This window comes from Esox lucius, chromosome 12, assembly GCF_011004845.1.
Source record: "Esox lucius isolate fEsoLuc1 chromosome 12, fEsoLuc1.pri, whole genome shotgun sequence".
NCBI lineage: Eukaryota > Metazoa > Chordata > Actinopteri > Esociformes > Esocidae > Esox > Esox lucius.
In genome coordinates this window covers 4911635-4932022 of record NC_047580.1, presented here as the reverse complement: position 1 = coordinate 4932022, position 20388 = coordinate 4911635, and the positions used below count along the sequence as shown (strand labels likewise).

At 40.6% G+C, this 20388-nt stretch overlaps 1 protein-coding gene across 2 annotated transcripts; it reads right to left on the bottom strand.

The window, feature by feature from the left end:
• Positions 1 to 3594: 3594 nt before the first annotated feature.
• Positions 3595 to 20313, bottom strand: zgc:136971 (S9 family peptidase). Of its 2 annotated transcripts, XM_010895847.3 has the most exons (22): positions 20218 to 20313; positions 19871 to 19997; positions 19578 to 19710; positions 19396 to 19480; positions 16420 to 16495; positions 11972 to 12123; positions 11399 to 11536; positions 9393 to 9484; positions 9208 to 9245; positions 8939 to 9060; positions 8774 to 8834; positions 8501 to 8595; positions 8362 to 8413; positions 7254 to 7342; positions 6408 to 6543; positions 6222 to 6305; positions 5968 to 6048; positions 5784 to 5872; positions 5397 to 5608; positions 5108 to 5210; positions 4884 to 4990; positions 3595 to 3926 (listed from the first exon to the last, which is right to left on the bottom strand). In XM_010895847.3, exons 1-22 carry the CDS (start codon positions 20227 to 20229, stop codon positions 3818 to 3820), a joined length of 2193 nt encoding a protein of 730 aa, XP_010894149.2. In that variant the 5' UTR covers positions 20230 to 20313; the 3' UTR covers positions 3595 to 3817. The 2 variants fall into 2 exon arrangements, with proteins under 2 accessions (XP_010894149.2, XP_034151812.1); XM_034295921.1 differs by lacking the exons at positions 19578 to 19710; positions 19871 to 19997 and having other exon boundaries at positions 20218 to 20244.
• Between the last annotated feature and the right edge of the window lie 75 nt (positions 20314 to 20388).

Here is a 20388-nt window from a genome sequence, read left to right as displayed (position 1 = left end):
CTGATTCAGAAGCACCACTTAAATTGTGCTGTTGTTGGCTGTAAAGAGGAGCACAAAACACTCCATCGCGTCCCAGCCGCATAGGACAGAAGAGTGGCATGGCTTGAATTCATTTTTGAAGGCAATGTCCCTGCTACAGTTGTCAAAAAATTGTCGGTTTGTGCAAACCACTTTGAGACGGGCTGTTTCTCCAACTTCGGTCAGTACAAGGCAGGATTAACCAAGAAACTTTTGCTAAAAGAGTGCGCAATTCCAACTTTGCGTGGAATACCTGCAGACAAGGGACATGTAAGTAGTTCTATACAATTAGTCTTTATTTTGCAATTCTACACAAACTAACCAAGAAGTGTTTTGGCAAACTAACATTTTAGCTAGCTAGTGTTTTGCCACATAGTACAAGGTAACGCTAACCTCTAGCTTCTTCCGTTACTACTACGCTCTCCCCGCTACCATGGTAACAGTTAGAGTGGGCGTGGGCAAAGGAGCAGCAGCTAATGAATATGCAATGAGCAGCAGAAAACAGAAAAGGGACTGAAACAGAGGGTAATAGAGGGAGGTAAGAATCTTTTCCTACAAGCTATTTCCAGCAAACAACTTCAGAAACATGTTTTATGGAATTTATAGACCTATTTTAACAGTCATAATATGGGCGCTTTAACTTCAAGCCCATACTATAGGGTTGTTTTACTTTCCAAAACATGGTTCTGGGATTACAGCCCAACAGCCAGCCAGTAACCCAGTAGGTCAACTAATAACCAATCAGACAGTCCGTGATCCATTACTGAGGAACTGAACACAAAACTGGGAATTGCTCATTGTCTAACTAGGAAGTCATAAGGTCTCTCTCACTTGCTGTAACAAACTTTATCCTACCCACTCATCCCCTAAGGACCGTCAGAGTAAAGATGCTACGTCCACGTCACTGGTTTCACATCCATCAAGCTGCCGCTCGATGGTTGCACTCGGGTCAAATGTTTTACAGGTGGTCCTGCTGACCGCCTAATGAACCTGCTCAAACCAAAGGGCTGTGTGCGTTCACAGACATCCTGTTATTTATGACCTTTGCCCTCACAGTAGGTTGGGCCTCTGATGTGTGGACGGTGGTCAAAGGTCCAGTCTTCACAGTGCGGTGCAGTAAAACTGAGTCAGAGGACGTCCACTACACTGGTCTTCATAGTCAGAAAGCCCTTCGGTGTAGGAGTAACACACAAGAGCAGTGTTTGACTAGTTTTGCTGACAGAGCAGCTGCTGTAGAAGCAGAGATCACAGTGGAACAGATGACTGTGCAGGGAGACCCTGGGCTCATTTCCATGGCCTCCTTATGCTCCTCAAACAGTGTGAAAAGGGTAAAACACACTAAGACAAACAGCATATTGTTGCTCACTCTCACAGAAAACTAGCCTGACAAACATATATAAGGTGAATGAAAAGGCAAGTGAAAAAGCACATTGCCAGAGACTACAGATCAACAATGAGTCATAGACAGATAGAGCTAAGGGACACAGACATTTTTAAACTGAACCGAAATATAAAAGTACAAAAAATATAATTGTAAAGTGTGGGTTCCATGTTTTATTAGCCAAAATAAAAGATCCCTAACATTTTTCTTTACATCCCTGTGCATTTTTCCTTTGCTGAGAATCCATCCACCTGACAAATATGGCATTTCAAGAAGCTGATGATCCCTCGCTCTGTGCCTCTGGCTGGGTCCACTCCTGTCCCTGATGTAGTGCTGGTGTTTTGCTTCCTCCAGCCTCCCTCTCCTGGGTACTGATGTTTTAGCCATCAGGGTCCCTCAGCCTGGGGACCAGCCAACGCCAACAGAAGAGATGCAGATACAATGACTCAGGCTCTGCTAAAAGCACCACCACCCGCTATTGCTCTCTAGTGGTGGACACCAGAACGGCACTGTACCAATAAATGGTATTGAGCTCTGGTTACCTAGTTCAGATTATTATTCATAAAATATACTTTATTGCAAAGAGAAAGATGAACATAGTCACACACAGTATCGGTGGAGTTTTACATGCACAGGGCTAGTCATGGGTCAAAACAGTAGAGAAGTTCATTCTTCGTGGTAAACCACAAACTATGCGGTTTACTTGAGGTAACTAAGACTGCACTTAAACAAGCAGCCCAATTCTGAAAAGATCTAATGAAAAAGGACTTGATTGTTCAAAAGACTAACTATTGGGCTAAAAAAGAAATTGGTCCTCAAAGGCTAGGTAGAGTGTGACACTTGAAAGGCCAGGAATGTGGGTTTGATTCCCGGGGCAACCCACATGTACAGAGGATGCACATGTACATTTAGCTCTGACTGTCAAATTATTTATATTATATAAATCACCTATGCATGCTTTAACTAGGGTTGAAGCACCCACCACCTACACAACAAACAACAAAGGAGGGCCTACTATTTTACTGTACATAAAATTGTATATCAAATGTACAAATAGAGTATCTTGTGTATGTGTGTACTGTCATTGCCTGGATACAGTATCTAGAAATAGATTTAGATTGAAGCAACAAAAGCGCGTTTCATTCAGAACAACACATTATGTGCTTCTTTGAAAAAGGCAGAGATGAAGAGTTTCTGATCCCAGTAAAACAACAGTTGTTGTTTGCACTGAACCGTTGTTATTTGTGCTGAAACGTTAACATGAACACGTTATGCGCTGTAAAATTAATACACCCTACATTTCAGGTGTAGACAACAACAACAACTGTAATAACTTAAATAAAGATAATGCCTACTCACTTTTGGTGTGGAGTCTGGGGGCCTGTTGTACTTTTCGCATGAGCCAGTCTTACTCATAGCCCCCTTGTCTTTAATCAGTTAGTCATAGAAAGCTGTGCACTTTAATCCAAAATGTACTGAAACAAATAACATTTCATTCATGGTAGTTACGGCGAGTTGGGATTTTGCACACTCCGGTGATTTGATCATAGTTAGACTGTATAAAATAAGGGACTTTAAGACTTGACACGCATGGCAAATCAAGATTAACCTGTCACATAAAAAAATGGGCAGTAGGTCGGACCAATCAAAAAACAGAACCAAGTAAAATACGGGACAAAACATCAAGACACCTGAAAACAGCCTGAAATACGGGATGTCTGGTCACCCTAAATAAACCATTCAAATTATTTTATAAGCATAGTAGAATCCATATTTGAAATACATAGCTCTGTCAGAACAAAAAAATGCAAGCATAATTCATTTGATCCCCTTCAGATTCTGTCACATTTTGTTTTGGGGTTTTACTCTCAATGTCATAACAGCAGGGCTGAAAATGGATTGTACAGAACGTTGAGTATCCTGAAGAAGAGTTAACCGTGGGGAGGGTCAGTTCTACCTACACAGCAGCTGTGAATGGTGTCTGGAACAGTGTGGTTGTCACACCAGGGTATGGTTTATGCAGCAGCGCCAGTTGGTAGTGACTCCTTTCTGAACAGCAGTAGGGATACCGGCTTAGGTTTGTGGTTTGGTGCTTTGGATGCTTTCCGCCAAAAATTTCTATTGACATCCACTGTCTCTGGTGCTCACAAACAATCCTGCACAATTACCAATCAATGCCAAATGTTGACGTCTACTTAACATACAAAACATTTATTGTTGACAAGACAACACAATGCAATAGTAAAAAAAAATCACATCTGCAGAATCTGGTAACAATGAATTTGTTAACAACCCAGTAGAAAAACAGTCTACAGAAAATGGTAGTTTATCAATCAAATTCAATGTATACTAAAGTAGTACCATACAAAAGAGTGATGTCTTTCAGTTCACTGTGTGTGTGTCCAGTCAAACCAGTTGTCAGTGCAGGTGGAGGTGCTGTTGGAACCACAGCACTGTGTTGAGAAAGCAGTCAGCCTGGGTGTCAACACGGTCCAGAGAGTGACCATCCTCTTCAAACCACAGTAACCTGCAGGGGACAGTCCAGAGGGGCATTCCAGAAAACTGGATTAGTAAATCGACGAGATCCAACAGAAGAGAACTTGAAATAATTTCCAGTTCCAGAAAGTGAGTTTGAAGTACTTGAACCAAATCGGCCTAGCAAACCTGTTAACTACTAGGCTACTCTGGTCCTAATAAAAGACAGAGACAGACTACTCCTAATAATAATACAGGCAATTTCAATAGGGTTCTTCCTTCGGACTACACCTAACAATAATACAGACTATTTTAATAGGGTTCTTCCTTCGGACTACTCCCAATAATAATACAGACTATTTTAAAAGGGTTCTTCCTTCGGACTACTCCTAATAATTATAATAATACAGACTATTTTAATAGGGTTCTTCCTTCGGACTACTCCTAATAATAATATTACAGGCAATTTTAATAGGGTTCTTCCTTCGGACTACTCCTAATAATAATAATAATAATAATAATAATAATACAGACTATTTTAATAGGGTTCTTCCTTTGGAATACTCCCAACAATAATACAGACTATTTTAATAGGGTTCTTCCTTCGGACTACTCCTAATAATAATACAGGCAATTTCAATAGGGTTCTTCCTTTGGACTACTCCCAATAATAATACAGACTATTTTAATAGGGTTCTTCCTTTGGAATACTCCCAATAATAATACAGACTATTTTAATAGGGTTCTTCCTTTGGAATACTCCCAATAATAATACAGACTATTTTAATAGGGTTCTTCATTCGGACTACTCCTAATAATAATACAGACTATTTTAATAGGGTTATTCCTTCGGACTACTCCTAATAATAATACAGACCTTTTTAAGAGGGTTCTTCCTTCGGAATACTCCCAATAATAATACAGGCTATTTTAAGAGGGTGCCTTCTTTGGACAACTAATAATAATAATTCCATTCAAGACGATGGCTAATTGAACAAACGGCTGTCACCTGACGGGCGAGCCCCTGCTCTTCAGAGCGCGGTACAGCTCCAGGCCTTGGTGAGGGGACACTCTCCTGTCCTTTCCTCCGAGCAGCAGGAGAACAGGGGCCTTGATCTGGACACAGACCAAACATCATAATTTCTCAGTGACAGCTATGGCCAGCACTTTCTACCCTCCACTGTGCGCCAATTGATTGTATGGCGCAGTCTGTTTGCGCATGCAATGTCTCACCTGCGGAGCGTGGGTGATGGGTGATTTCTGGAGCATGGTAGTCAGGGCCTCCGGGGTGGGCAGCTGGTCGTAAGAGTACTGCAGTCCCATACAGGAGTAACGCCTAGCCAAAGACAACTCCATTAACGGGTTCAATACCACACGTAGCATACCTGTACTTGAACATGTTGGCTTTGTAGTCCCTTAAGTATCCGATGTACACTCTCTGGCCCCTACAAGCCCACCTCAGACAGTGGTTTACAGTCTCCAGTCCGGTAAACTGTTACTGCAGAAGGAGATAACATCTCACCAGTCCACAATGTCACTGGTTCCCAGTAGGGTGGCGGCGTTGATCACCGGGTTCCTGACGACACACGCCTTGTAGAAATCCGGGTACTGGCCAATCAGGTGGCAGGCCAGGAAGCCACCGTGAGACCCACCCATCACCACCACTTTGTTAGGGTCCAGGGTAACAGCCTTATCACAAGCAGTTTGGTCAGAGATTGCAGTAAGCACAGCCCTCTGAGAAAGATAGTTGGGAAGGGGTTAGTTACTGCGTCAGAAGTACAGAGCTAGCTCAAACCCTTGCCAAATTATTTCTATATGTTGAGAAACACTTTCAAAGGAGGCTCTGTCTGCAATTCTTTTCAGACACGAGATGTGTTCAACAGTGCTCTCTGTTGGAGACTTAAGGTACCTGCACATCCTTGACATCTTGGCTGCCGATGTTACCAGTCAGGGAGAGAATGCTGTCCTGGCCAAAGCCAGTGGAACCCCGGTAATTTACTGAAAAAATTATAATATTTACATATGAGTGGATCTGTTTGTGTGTCTGTGCATGTCAAGCATACAGGATAAAGATGGGAGGAACACCGTCTTACCCATGAGTACAGCAAAGCCAAGTGTGGCCAGGCCTGCAGAGGTGACATTCCACTCTGTAAAGAACTGGGAGTGCGGTCCACCTGGGAACAACCCACATGATTCAGTGTGATCTGATCTAGGATCAGTTGTTCCCTTTTGGGATCATAATGAATAAGATGTTATGGACAGTGAGGATCTGTTCCAAGACCAGGAATCCTGCTCTACATTATGAAAAGGAGCCCAGGAGCTTTAATTCTCCAGAGGTTTCTCTCACCATGGACAAACACCACCAAAGGGACCTTGGTGCCTGAGGGGAGATGGTTTGGGGTCACCAGCAGGGCACCGAAGTCTAAGCCAGCTGTAGAAGATGCCGTTCACTTCATTAGCATCACGTCATCGTTTTCTCAAAGACAACGAATGTGGTGACTAGAAGAATTCTGAAACTTTAGGACTGACTCACAGTACTCTGGATTGTCCTCCTGCGGCGTAGGGCTAATGTCCAAAATGTCAACGATAACACCAAGCAGACGCCCTTCATCCAAAGGGTCCCAGGACACCTGTGCCTCCAACCCAGCCGATGGAAGGAAAGCCACCGCCTGAAATGAGTAACATACATGCGGCGTGGTGTCGGGGTAACCAGAATGATCACAGCGTTGTGTGGACGTAAACTAAATAATCACAGCCTTGTGTGGACGTATCCTGAATGACCGGTGTTGTGTGGACGTATCCTGAATGACCGGTGTTGTGTGGACGTATCCTGAATGACCGGTGTTGTGTGGACGTATCCTGAATGACCGGTGTTGTGAGGGGGTATCCTGAATGACCGGTGTTGTGTGGACGTATCCTGAATGACCGGTGTTGTGTGGACGTATCCTGAATGACCGGTGTTGTGTGGACGTATCCTGAATGACCGGTGTTGTGTGGACGTATCCTGAATGACCGGTGTTGTGTGGACGTATCCTGAATGACCGGTGTTGTGTGGACGTATCCTGAATGACCGGTGTTGTGTGGACGTATCCTGAATGACCGGTGTTGTGTGGACGTATCAAGAATGACCGGTGTTGTGAGGGGGTATCCTGAATGACCGGTGTTGTGAGGGGGTATCCTGAATGACCGGTGTTGTGAGGGGGTATCCTGAATGACCGGTGTTGTGAGGGGGTATCCTGAATGACCGGTGTTGTGAGGGGGTATCCTGAATGACCGGTGTTGTGAGGGGGTATCCTGAATGACCGGTGTTGTGTCAGGGGTAACCTGAATGACCAGTGTTGTGTCAGGGGTAACCTGAATGACCATAATGTTGTATTACCAGGCGTGGGGCCTCATTCAGATGGGAACAGTGGACAACCATCAGGTCATTCTGGATGGTTAGCAGCTTCCAGCTCCCAACGATCTCAGCTGAGTGGAGAAATGATGAGTGGTTTGCTACAGTACCAGGTCAATTTTCTTGATAGCATTGGAACTTATGCTTACAAGTGTTCTAACCAAGCACCTTTCCAGAAACAGCTGAAGCCACTGCGTACATTTTCCAATGCACAACGCAGAGAGAATGTTTACTAAATATCTCAGACTTTCACAATACTAAAATGAGAAAAGGGCTGGTGTCTTTCCTTAATATTTCCTTAATATTAATTAAGATGCTTTTTTGGTTAAGACAGCAAGAATTTAGGTCTTATTCTAATTTCTTTATCTATTATCCTGTTTAGCAAACAATATATTGACACCAATATTACATAAATAGCCTCAAATGAGCCAAATGGAACTCAATTTAATAATGATTACAAACATGACTTTGAATTCAAAATTACTGAAGAAAAGGCCTAGGATATAGGTATAGCATATACAGACGGATGACAAATTAAAGGAAAAAAACAGTCTCATTAAGGTGTTAACCCACCAAGACCCACCAGAATAACTTTAATGCACCTTAGCACAGATTCTACGAGTCTCTGGAACTCTACTGGAGGGGAAGAGCATCATTCTTCCAAAAGATATTCCCTCATTTGGCGTTTTGATGATGGTGGTGATGAACACTAACACATCTATCCACAAGCTCCCATAGGTGTTCAATAGGACGTTAATTGCAGTACACCTGTATGGAAGGATCTGTATAAATTATGTTCCTCCACTCATTTATTCTGTTTTTCCTTAAATTTGTCACCGATCTGTAGTTAACTGTACTCAACATTACATTTTTTTAAATGTTTCTTTAAAAACATTTTCATCCTCTGCTTGTTTCTTTTTTTTTTTTTTTTACAATTGCATAGTGTTTGATTTCAAATATATGTTTCAGCCATTACGCTTAATTGATAGAGATATTTTTCAGGCACCCTGGATCATGGGAAACCGGACCCTGGTTCATTTTAGTTTGAGAGGCTAGAGATTAAAACTGAGCACTAATCATAAGGAGAACTTACGGTCTGACAAGCGAGTCACTCTCCTAGTGGTCCTGTCCACCACAAAGAGGTCCTGGGAGAGAAGGAGAAATGGAGAACTCCAATCACAGAGCAGGAAGTTGTGTTCACTTGTCTATCTGCGTGCGTGTTTATACTATACCCTCCAGTTTCTCCGGGCACTACTGAAGACTACTCTCTGGCTGTCTGCGGCCCAGCAACGAGGCGGTAGAGCCTCATACAGCCCAGCAAAGTCCTCTAGGGACCCAAAAAGGGGTGAGGATGAGGATACCAGAATGGGTAAGAAAGATTGAGAAAGTGGGGGATAAAAAGACAGGGTCGGAGGAAAGGGGGAAGAAGCGTTAGATTCTGTCAGCTTCAGATGTTCTGTTGATTCCGTAGTGTGCCCTTCTGAGGCACATTCCCAACTCCATACCTTTCTTTGGTCTCTGGACTACATCCACCAGCACAGAGATAGTCCTCTTTTCTAGGTCATACTGTGGACAAAGAGAAGACTGGGATTCAACAGTGTATGGATGGTGCAGCTCACCAATGGTGCAGCTCTGAACAGAGGTCTGGGGGTTTAAGGCTAAAAACGTACCTGTTGCATGCTAAGACACTGGCCATGGGGCCCAAACACCTGTCCCTGCAGATACACCAGAAAGCATCCATCAGGGCTCAGGCGGGGGGAAGAAACAGAGTTTGTGTCCCCACATAGACATTCTGTGTCAGGGAAGACAAGATTGATTGCCAAACGGTTTGAGAAGAGAAAAGAAACGCATTGGCGTTGTTAAGTCATTGCTAATAAACAAGGTGTTTACCATGACAATAAAAACTATCAGGAACAAATACAACAGCACATATAATCACCACAGTTTCCTTCCAGGTCCAGAGAGAACAGAGCTGACCTGAAACCAGAATTTTTAAAAGTTCTCATTCTAGCCTTCCGATGATTGTAGGTTACATTGGGTTTCATAATGACACATTTGGATCAGTTAAATATTACTCTGGTAATGATGATGTAAACAGGCTACTCTACACAGGCTGCTGCTCACCTCCTATTGGAGCAGAACCTCAGGCCCAGTCTGAAGGGCTCATGCCACCAGCCCACAAAAAACACACCCTGGCCATCATGGGCCCACAGAGCCTGTTAACCAGAGACAATTAGCATGACACAATTATTGTCAATTACATTTTATAGCATAACATGCTACATAGAATCACATGACATTTAGGGTTGCACAATATTGACAAAATGTGATATTGATCATGAATATTGCAATGTCGATATTCATTTCAATATTTTTAAATATTTGTAAAAACTTAAAGGTTTTGGGAAAATGCATCAAAATAGATTTATAACATATGAAAACAAGTTCTTACAACACAAGGGTTTATTTCAACTGACAGTCATATTGGACTGGTACAACATTAATAAATAAATAAAGACCTTGTCTACAGAACAGGACATGTTGTACTGGTGGTACAGTAGACCTGCCAACCCTCTCCAACTTTTTATTGTATCAGACGCGTGCAGCAAATTAGGGTTCAGAACTGCCATTTGCCTTTGCCTTCATTGCACATCTACACATCCCATTTGTACTTACTTTACACTTATTATTTGTAGATGTTCTGCCCTCCTCTATTTACACTACTGGTTAGATGCTAACTGCATTTCATTGTACTCAATCAATCAAATGTATTTATAAAGCCCTTTTTACATCAGCAGATGTCACAAAGTACTTTTACAAAACACATGGCTTTAAAACCCAAGGAGCAAACATGAGTAGTGTTATACTGTACTGTACTGTTCAATGACAAAGTTTAATCTAACGTTTTTCTTAGGATATGCCCCTAATTTTAGCCTTTACAGTAGAGGAACGCTTGTCAACTCTCAAACAGGGCCAATCACAGGTATTGGCTTTTTAGACACGGTACTTAATCAACACAAAAACAAAATCATTTTGAAAACATAAAAACAAATTATTGCATAGATACACTGACAAACATATGATATTTACGAACGCTATGAAAACGTATAAATAATGACGATTTGTAACAAAATGTTGGCCCAGTATTTCGAACCAGGGACATTTAGATTCGAAGGCAGTCACCCTACCCATCGCCCCACACTGGAGATGTAGATTAAGGATGTGTAACAGCAACACCAAGACCGCTAGATTATGCAATTAATGAATTTTTACGTTAAGTTAGGTTAATGTTAGGCATCACAGCACTGGGGTTAAGGTTAGTGTTAAGGTTAGATATCACAGCACTGGGGTTAAGGTTAGGGTTAAGGTTAGATATCACAGCACTGGGGTTAAGGTTTGGGCAAAAAAAAGGTTAGGTTAAGGTTTGGTTACAGTTAGGTCTCACAGCTCTGGGGTTAAAGTTAGGGTTTGGGTTAGGATTACAAAGAAAATTACTCCAAACATATTTATGTTGTGACACCACCACTCACCTTTGCACTACAGGTACCTGTCTGGAGCAGTGGGTAGCACACATTTCTGGGAAGTGCAAGGTCCCCGGTTCGAAATACGGTTGAATGTTTGTTTTTTTTCGATTCAGACTCTAACGTTATTTTACTTAACGTAATATATGTTACAAAAGCACCTGGTTAAAAATTTACGTTAAATTGTCTGCGTAATAATTTTGAGACCAGGTTGAACAGGGCAACTGGCCAATGACACATGATCATTCTATAGCGGTTTCAAGCAGCCTCTAAATTGAACACAACTAAGCCACACAGCAAATGTACTCATCTCTCCACAAAATAAACGTAAAATCGCATACGTTCTGCGACATGTTCGATTTTGATATTGCACAACGTTATATTGCGATAACGATATTGAGTCAATATATCATGCATCACTAATGACATTTCTGGCACCCTTTCTGGACTTACCAGAAAACTGAAAGAGCTGGGTTTACGAAATATGAGAACACAGATGTTGAACCTTTCTTTTATGTTAACTGCATTATTTTAGGTGACTGGTGAACTTGACATTAAAGTCTCAAAATTGCAAGATGCTCTGATAAAGCCTCAGGTGTTTTTAATTACCTGGCCTGGGGACACATGTGGAGGAACACCCTGTAACACCGTTACCGTTCCTTTGCCCACGTCGGCCACGCACAGCACAGGGACACTCTTTGAGGTCAGGCCTTCACCCCAGTCATCCCAGAATAAATGCCCGTCCTCCTGCACAGCAAGATAAGTGTTAAACATGAAAAACACAAATCATTTTAGTTAGAATAGTCCAGAAAGAATGAGAAATTTAACTTTTGCACACGGAGAAGACCATAGGTCGATACAAGTAAACAAAATAACTCCCACACACAGTCTGCATAACTTGCAATAGGAATTTAATAACATGTTTTGGTACAAAGACCTTCATCAGGTTATTTTTCCCAAAAAATTAAAAATAACCTGATGCTCTTTGTACCGAAACATTGTTATTAAATTCTTATTGCTAGTTACACAGACTGTGTGCAGGAGTTCTTTTGTTTACTAGTTAGAATAGTCTGAAGTGTAGTGCTTCACAAGTGTTTCCAGAACTACCAGGACGTCAACTGGATGGACTGTGAAACATACAAAAACCATTCAACCAGGAGAATGGATAAGCGTTTCTGATACCTTTCCAGAACAGTCTCCAGAGGGCCCTGCAGTTGAGTCTACTGCCGATGGGCTGGATGCTGAATCAGATGACTCTACTGTAGGCCTCTTCCACTCGGCTACGTAAAGCACCCTGCTCTCACACGCCGACCAGGCAAGGCACCCAAACTGACCTGCACACAGAGAAAGATGGCAAACAAGAGGACAAATGGAGATTGAGTTTGTCTGACCAATTAAACATACTGAGCCTTATGTGCATTAAAGCAGGACTGCCCAACACTGTCCCCCGAGAGATTCAGTCCCATAGGTCCTAAATCGAACCCTAATTGAGTAAATCTGATTGTAGTAATCTCCTTGATGAAAAGATCCATCAGATTAATCAAAACTTGGGTTCTAATGCAGGGTAACCTTACATTTCACTTGTGTTTGATATGAGGCTTAAATAGCTTGCCTGTTTGTACCGAGGTTGTTTGCAACAGAGTACTGCTTGGTTTATGTTCACCTGGTGTCCCAGGTCTAAATCAGTCCCTGTTTAGAGGGCTACAATGAAAACCAGCAGTACTTCAGGTCCCACATGCCCAGAGTTGAATAGTTGAGTAGCCTGTATTCGAGGTATTCAAGCTGTTCCTCAGTTATCCCCAGCCATTCATGTATTTGATCTACGTTAGAGCTAGCACATCTGATTCTACTAATTCACTCATTCACATTCGGTAACACTTTACAATAAGGATGCAGTAATAATCATTATTAAATGCATTAATTGACATGGATTCATTACTTATTAATGCATCTATAAAGCCTTGATTATGTGTGCATGTGTTAAACATATTAACAAATTATTAGTTAATGTTTATTGATGTGTTCCAACAGTTAACTAATACATTAAAACATAGTGTAAACTAATAGTTAATTAATGCATCTACAAATAATGAACTGTGTGTGGTTGTGTCAATAAACATGTTACTAAACGAATAGGTAACTAATAAAAAACATCAATCAATACATTAATATATTGCAATCCAAATCTTAATTGATGCAAATTATCATCGGTGTACATGTGTTAATAAACATTAATATATCTAGCTAACTGTTGAATGACCCAATAACAAACATGAATTCATACATTAATTTAAATGGTTTCATGATGACATAATGCAACTACAGATTCATGAATTGGTGTCTTTCATCATAGCAAAAACAATTAAACGTTTATTATTGAACATAATCAGTTCAAATGAAGTCATTTCTTAGAAGGCATATATTGAATAACCCTAATTCCTTTAACAAACAACACCTTTCCCCCAACAACATTTGTTGCTGAATACTGTCCAGTCACAGGAGCCAGGCTTTTGTCCTTCGTGAACATTACCTTACTTGTTACTTAGTGACCTGTTGCTTACTTACTTGCTTGCTTTTTCTTGTGTGCATCATGAACAATAATAGCTGTTGTCAATTGTTAATTATTTCTTGTTGATATGTCATGATGTTCAAGAACTCATGTGTTACACTCCAAATGTATTGCTTAATTATCACGTGTATAATTCTGCTGTTTCAAGAATCTGTTATATATATACTTTAAACATGCTTGAATGTTCTCACAAAAAAGAGCATTTCATTAACTCCAAAGTAATATTACCCAAATGTCTGATGCTTTTATAGTCTTTTGTGCAAAAATGCAGATCTCATTTATTCATGCTAATAACTGTAAAGCAGTATTTTCTAGTTTATTAATGCTTTTAGATGATTATGAACTGCTATACTGATAATTAATAAATAGTTAAGTTAAGGTGTTATCCTTTTGGCAAAGTCACAACTATTAATTTGTTTATTAATTGCTGAATAGAACTTGCAAATGGTTATAAAATATTAAGTTCTGATAATTAAGTATTAATTAAGTAGCTTTGAGATCCTTGTAAACTGTAAAGTCATAACTATGTTTTCATAGCTTAAAAGCACTTGCAGACAATAATAATTTGTTTGATTATAATTAAAGATTAATACAATTTAAGATCTTTATATGTTTATTGACACAACCACACACAATTCATTATTTGTAGACGCATTCATTAACAATTAGTTTACACTGTTTTAATATATTAGTTAATGTTTATTGATGTGTTCCAACAGTTAATAATAATTAGTTAATATGTTTATTAACACATGTACACATAATCAAGGCATTATAGATGCATTAATACATCATGAATCCATGTCAATTAATGCATTTAATAATGATTATTACTGTATCCTTATTGTAAAGTGTTACCTCACATTCCTTTGATTGATGACTACAGGATGCCTGTTCAGGGCTACAACAAAATTGCAAAACAACTGGGGGTCTGAGGAAAGGGTTGAATATCTCTGGCCTATATTACAAGTAGGAACAACACTAAACTTCTCTACACTGGTATTCTGAGTCTGTTGGCCTTCTTAGGCAATGTTTGCCATGCTAAATGCTAAATCTACATTAAGAATCAGAACATGACCTGCACCTGAGAAATACAGGCAGGTGACAAATTAAAGGAAAAACCAGACTAAATGCAGGAATTTAACGATATAACCATATGGTTGTTCTGCATAATATAATTAAGACATTAACATCAAGATGGCAAGAGGAAAGTGTCTAAGTGCCTTTGAAACAAGGTTCCTTATTGGGACTCTTCTACATGGGCACTCATGTAGAGTAGTGAGACATCCTCGGATTGAATTCCGGCGACATGGGGGAAGCAAACCGGTTGCCGACAGCTAACCGGAGCTGTGAGGTTAACCGTTACGTATCCGTGTGGTAGGGCACGACCACTTGTTATACGCAGGGGCCCTCACAGATCTTGTCGGGCTAGATGTTTTCGCATGATAACTTGGGATTCCATTCAAGAATAATGTCCTAAATGTACTCAGAGTGATATATCGGAGAGTGGTACAATGATGCTTTCCTAATTTGGTAAAATATGGTCTTGTGGTTTCATTACAAAAGGTTTAAAATAATGTGTTTCTCTCTCTTTGTATGGAGTAAAGAACATTTCTCTCTCTTTGTAAAGACCATCACATGGCGATGGTCTTTAATGTTAAGAACACACGCAGTTTCCATGAAGACTGGATTTACATCCAATATAGTCATAGCATGAAACAGAGGGCAAAATAGTCTAAGCCCGTAAAATTAGATGTCCTCATTTAAATGTTGAATTGGGTTTGGTTAAATAATGTAGTTTCACTTTGTTTGTACTTACAATAATAACTGAGATAATACTTGTGTTTTAAGACCAATGCCTGATACTTGTTATTGGTGTCTATCTATTGTTTGTCCAGATTATGTAAGACCTCTTGGGGGGGTGAAGAGGTTACCCGTCTGGGGGAGGATAGCCTGCCCCTTGGTTAAAACCTAGGTATTGACAGAATAAAGGGAATGTATTTTATTGACATGGGACAGCATCTTACCACACCCCTTTTAACTGTAATAAATATGGACTGTTCATATATCTACTTCAGAGACTCCTCTGACGATTATTCTGTAAGTGTTTGACACGTCTCTCTATTTGCAAATAAACTATTAATTGTGCCATGAGGATTATCTCTGTACTTACTCCTTTAAAAGTTCTGATTGATGGAATTACCATCACACTGGTCATGCTTCTGACCTGAATTAGGTGATACTGACTCTGGACACAGCCCACATGCTCTTAAAATGTTCACCAAGCACAGCCAGAAGAAGACTGGTCACCCCTCCGAGCCTGGTTCCTCTCAAGGTTTCTTCATAAACGTCTGCCCTTTTTAGAGAGTTTTTCCTAGCCACTGTGCTTCAAGACTGCTGTTGCACGTTCCTTGGGGTTTCAGAATGGGTGTAGTGTAAAAGCACTTTGTGACAGCTGATGTAAAAAGGGCTTTATAAACAAATGTAATTGATTGGCATCACCTGCTGGTCAGGAATAAATATAATGTTTATACAGACATCATTCTTCTTGACTTTCCAGACAGCTTTTTTAAACTGTGTATTTACTCCAATGCTTTAGATTATGAAGGCAAGGTGTCATAAAATACACTAAATTAAACAATACAACAACAATAAACAGTATTGACTGAACACAAATAGTTCGCTAAAGTTCATTTGGATTCGATCTCACACCACTACATCAGACACTGAGTCCACAACGCTACCGGTTGCACCATCACTGGATTGAAAATGCTAGCAAATTATTTTTGTAAATTACTAAAGGTGACCAATAGAGGTCGGTGTTAGAAAGACTCAGGCATCAAACAACCATAGAAGCATGCATTTTACAAGAGGCTTTGGAAAAAGCACGTGATCTAACGAGGCTTCTGACCTAATCAATGACATGGCATTGTTACACCAATCCGAGGCTCGGCCCTTTCGCTTCAAGCCAACTGGTTTGAAATTTTGACGGCTTTGTGCGTCCCATCACTATTGCCACCTAAATACTTTTCCTCCAGCCATTTTGTACAGAAGGGCTTACCATCTTCATACACTCGTCCGTGTTTGTTGAGAGCTGTTAGATCAAGGACTTTTTTCATACCATAGTTGCTCCACACCTGAAAATGTAAAGACAGAATTTATAAAAAGCAAACCAATGCGTATTGTACCCACAATTACAAAGGGCATGAAGTAGGTTTGCATCAATTACATGACATTTTCAGGTTCGGCAGCCAGCTGGTTATCATGCTGTCCTGTTGACAATGTGACAGAGCGACAGAATATACAGTGGATATAAAAAGTCTAAACACCCCTGTTAAAATGCCAGGTTCTTGTGATGTAAAAGAATGAGACAAAGATAAATGATGTCAGAACTTTTTCCACCTTGAAAGTGACCTATAACATGAACAATTCCATTGAAAAACAAACTGAAATCTTTGCAGGGGGCAAATAAAAAACTCTCAATAACCAGGTTGCATAAGTGTGCACACCCTTAAACTAATACTTAGTTGAAGCACCTTTTGATTTTATTACAGCACTCAGTCTTTTTGGGATGATTCTATTAGCATGGCACATCTTGACGTGGCAATATTTGCCCACTCTTCTTTGCAAAAGGGCGACAAATCTGTCAGTTCTGGCTGGGCCATTCCAAAACGTTAACCTTCTTCTGGTGAGGCCATGCTTTTGTGGATTTGGATGTGTGCGTTGGGTCGCTGTCGCGCTGAAAGGTGAACTTCCCCTTTATCTTCAGCTTTCTAACGGGCGCCTGAAGGTTTTGTGCCAAAATTGCCTGGTATTTGGAACTGTTCATAATTCCCTCCACCCTGACTAAGGCCCCAGTTCCAGCTAAAGGAAAAACAGACCCAGAGCATGATGCTGCCACCACCATGCTTCACTGTGGGTATGGTCATCTTTGGATGATGTGCAATGTTGTTTTTGCGCCAAATATACCTTTTGGAACTGTGGCCAAAAAGTTCAACCTTGGTTTCCTCAGACCATAACACATTTTCCCACATGCTTTTGGGGAACTTGATGTTTGTTTTTGCAAACTTCAGCAGAGCTTGGAAGTTTTTCTTTGTAAGAAAGGGCTTCCGTCTTGCCACCTTACCCCATAGCCCATTATATGAAGAATACAGGAGATTGTTGTAACATGTAGCAGACAGCCAGTACTTGCAAGAAATTCCTGCAGTTCCTTTAATGTTGCTGTAGACCTCTTGGAACCCTCCCTGACCAGTTTTCTCCTCATCTTTTCATACATTTTCATACATTTTGGAGGGATGTCCAGTTCATGTTGTGCCATATTTTCTCCACTTGATAATGACGGTCTTCACTGTGTTCCATGGTATATCTAATGCTTTGGAAATTATTTTGTACCCTTCTCCTGACTGATATCTTTCAACAATGAGATCCCTCTGATGCTTTGGAAGCTCTCTGTGGACCACGGCTTTTGCTCTGAGATGCAACTAAGAAAATGTCCGAAAAATCCTACTAGAACAGCTGTGATAAATCAGAGTCAATTTATATGATGGCAGATGTGTAATGACTAAAGTGTAATTCTATTTAACATGACTTTGAATGTGATTGGTTAATTCTGAACACAGACACATCCCCAGTTATAAGAGGGTGTGCAGACTTATGCAACCAAGTTATTGTTAGGTTTTTATTTTTCATTTTTCCCCCTCAAAGATTTCCGTTTGTTTTTCAATTGAATTGTTCCCATTATAGGTCACATTAAAAGTGGAAAAAGTTGACATGATTTATCTTTGTCTCATTCTTTTACATCTCAAAAACCTGCCATTTTAACAGGAGTGAGCAGACTTTTTATATCCACTGTAGTTCATTTAAGAAAGCCGCTCCTCTCTCCCCACTTTCACCCAATGATATGCCTGGCCACAGTACAGAGTAACCAGCACAATATTAATACAAATATTAATTAATAGGATTTATGTACTGTCCTACTACCAGCTGAGGTACTGAAACTGTTTTACAAAGTAAGGGTGAATCGAAGTGCCATAGGTTTTTCAGATAATAAGTCGGGTCACCTGTTTTACTCCCAAAAGACAGCACCAATCGCAGGGCAATGTCCCCAGAGACATTGGAATTTGATCTTAAGTCTAGAGGAATACGTTCCCGACTGGCCTTCCAAAACTGCTTCCAAAAGCATGTGGTCTCCCACCCAGGGACCAACAAGAGGTTAGCCGGCAGTGATGCATAGTTGCTGGCAGAACTAACAAATGCCTGTTTTACACAGTCCATACGTACATGCATAGTCTAGAGGGATGGAACTAATTAAACTACTAGAATAAAATGTGTGTATGTATGTATGTATGTACGTATGTATTTGTAAATACATATTATGGACTAATCCCATTGAGATTCCGCGGGTAATCTCGGGAAGATAAATATTTTCATTATATAAGTGTCTGAACTGGCAATGTTTTTTTGTTGCACACCAAGGTTTTTCGTCCGGCGGCGGTTTTAGCATGTGGGTGGTGCACCTTTTTTTTTATTGCAACCCATTATGAAACTGCTGTGTGCTACGCACTGCTTGAGAAGAACTATTGTGCCATATATTACATTCTCCAATCCTCCCCGATATGTGACCTGAAGTGTGGCCAGTGAAGAGAGCTGGTTAGCAAATGACGGGTAAGATCCCAACTGTGATATTGGGAAAACCTAAGACATGCACTGTCCTGCATCTAGTCAGAATCCACAATATATATACCCAAGGTACATGTTGTAAATAACCCAGAAACAGGATCTGTGCTGAACAAATAGCACTAAGACTAGACCAAGAACATGTGGTGCTTTCTAGGTCCAGGGAGGCTGTCGAGTATCAACCACACACATTATTACAGTCTCACTGGAGACCATTTTTTGCATGAGTTTTGTGATTGAGAGTGAAATTACACATTAGAAAAAGGAAAAAAGCAGGGGTGCAGAAATGATGCTAATAATGACAGTGTTCACCATTGACTTGGTTGCCATTAATGGAAAAAAATAAAATGGTCCACCTTACCTCTAGGAACTGATGTCCCCTCTGACTGCTGGTCTCCCTGACAACAGCTTTCAGATCTCCAGAAGGGGAATAAGAACTCAGCAGTCTAAAAAGGAAGAGAAAGCACGCTTGGAAACCGCAGGAAACATTATGGTAATAGCAACACAGGGATGAAACTGGTGAAAGCGTCTCTGTTTACTTACTCTCCGTGTAAAAGGCTGCCAGGGTTTGGGGGTAGGATGTCTATGTCAGTCTCTTTATTGTTGTTTTGAATCAGTACCCACTGTTGGGCATATCGCAGTCTGGCTCCCCCGACTGTCTCACTCTGACTCCACTCTGACAGCGTTTAATATCCGTAAGATATTAAACGTTGAAACAAAGTAAACAAGACCTAACATCATGCATTTAAACCACATCAAAATACACGTTTTCGGGTATTATGGTTACGCATTTTCAATTGTGTACGTGTGAGCGGACGAGTGTTAAGCTAGCTCACCTGTCGATAAATTGAAAGTTCTGCCTTTCAATATATTTCCATCAATCGTCAAGAAGGCCGAAATAGGGATGGGGTGTGCACTATATTCTCGAAACAATGTGCTGATAGCACCGGGTTCCATTCTTGCCTAGGTGTAGCAGCATTAGTTAGCGGAGTCCTGCAACTGTCGACGGACTTTGTAACACTATTTGTAGCAAGCAAGCTATTCACTGTGGATTACAGTCCGTACATGAATGACCGAGCGCAAGCGAACTCTCATTTAAGATGTTCTTAATTTAGAGTGGGCTAAAATGTGTTGAAACTTTACGTATAAATATGCCCAAAAATGAAAATAATTTACGTCTTACCAGGGACTCCATGTTGACACCGAGGACGGTACCATTTTATCAAAAGGGTGTTATGGAAGAGACCAAACACATGGAGTAGCAGAAACACATTCTGCAGTAAAGAAATCCCGAATGAGATATTCATGCGTTGTAAGTACGTGAATACATATAATTCAGATAATTGTAAAAATC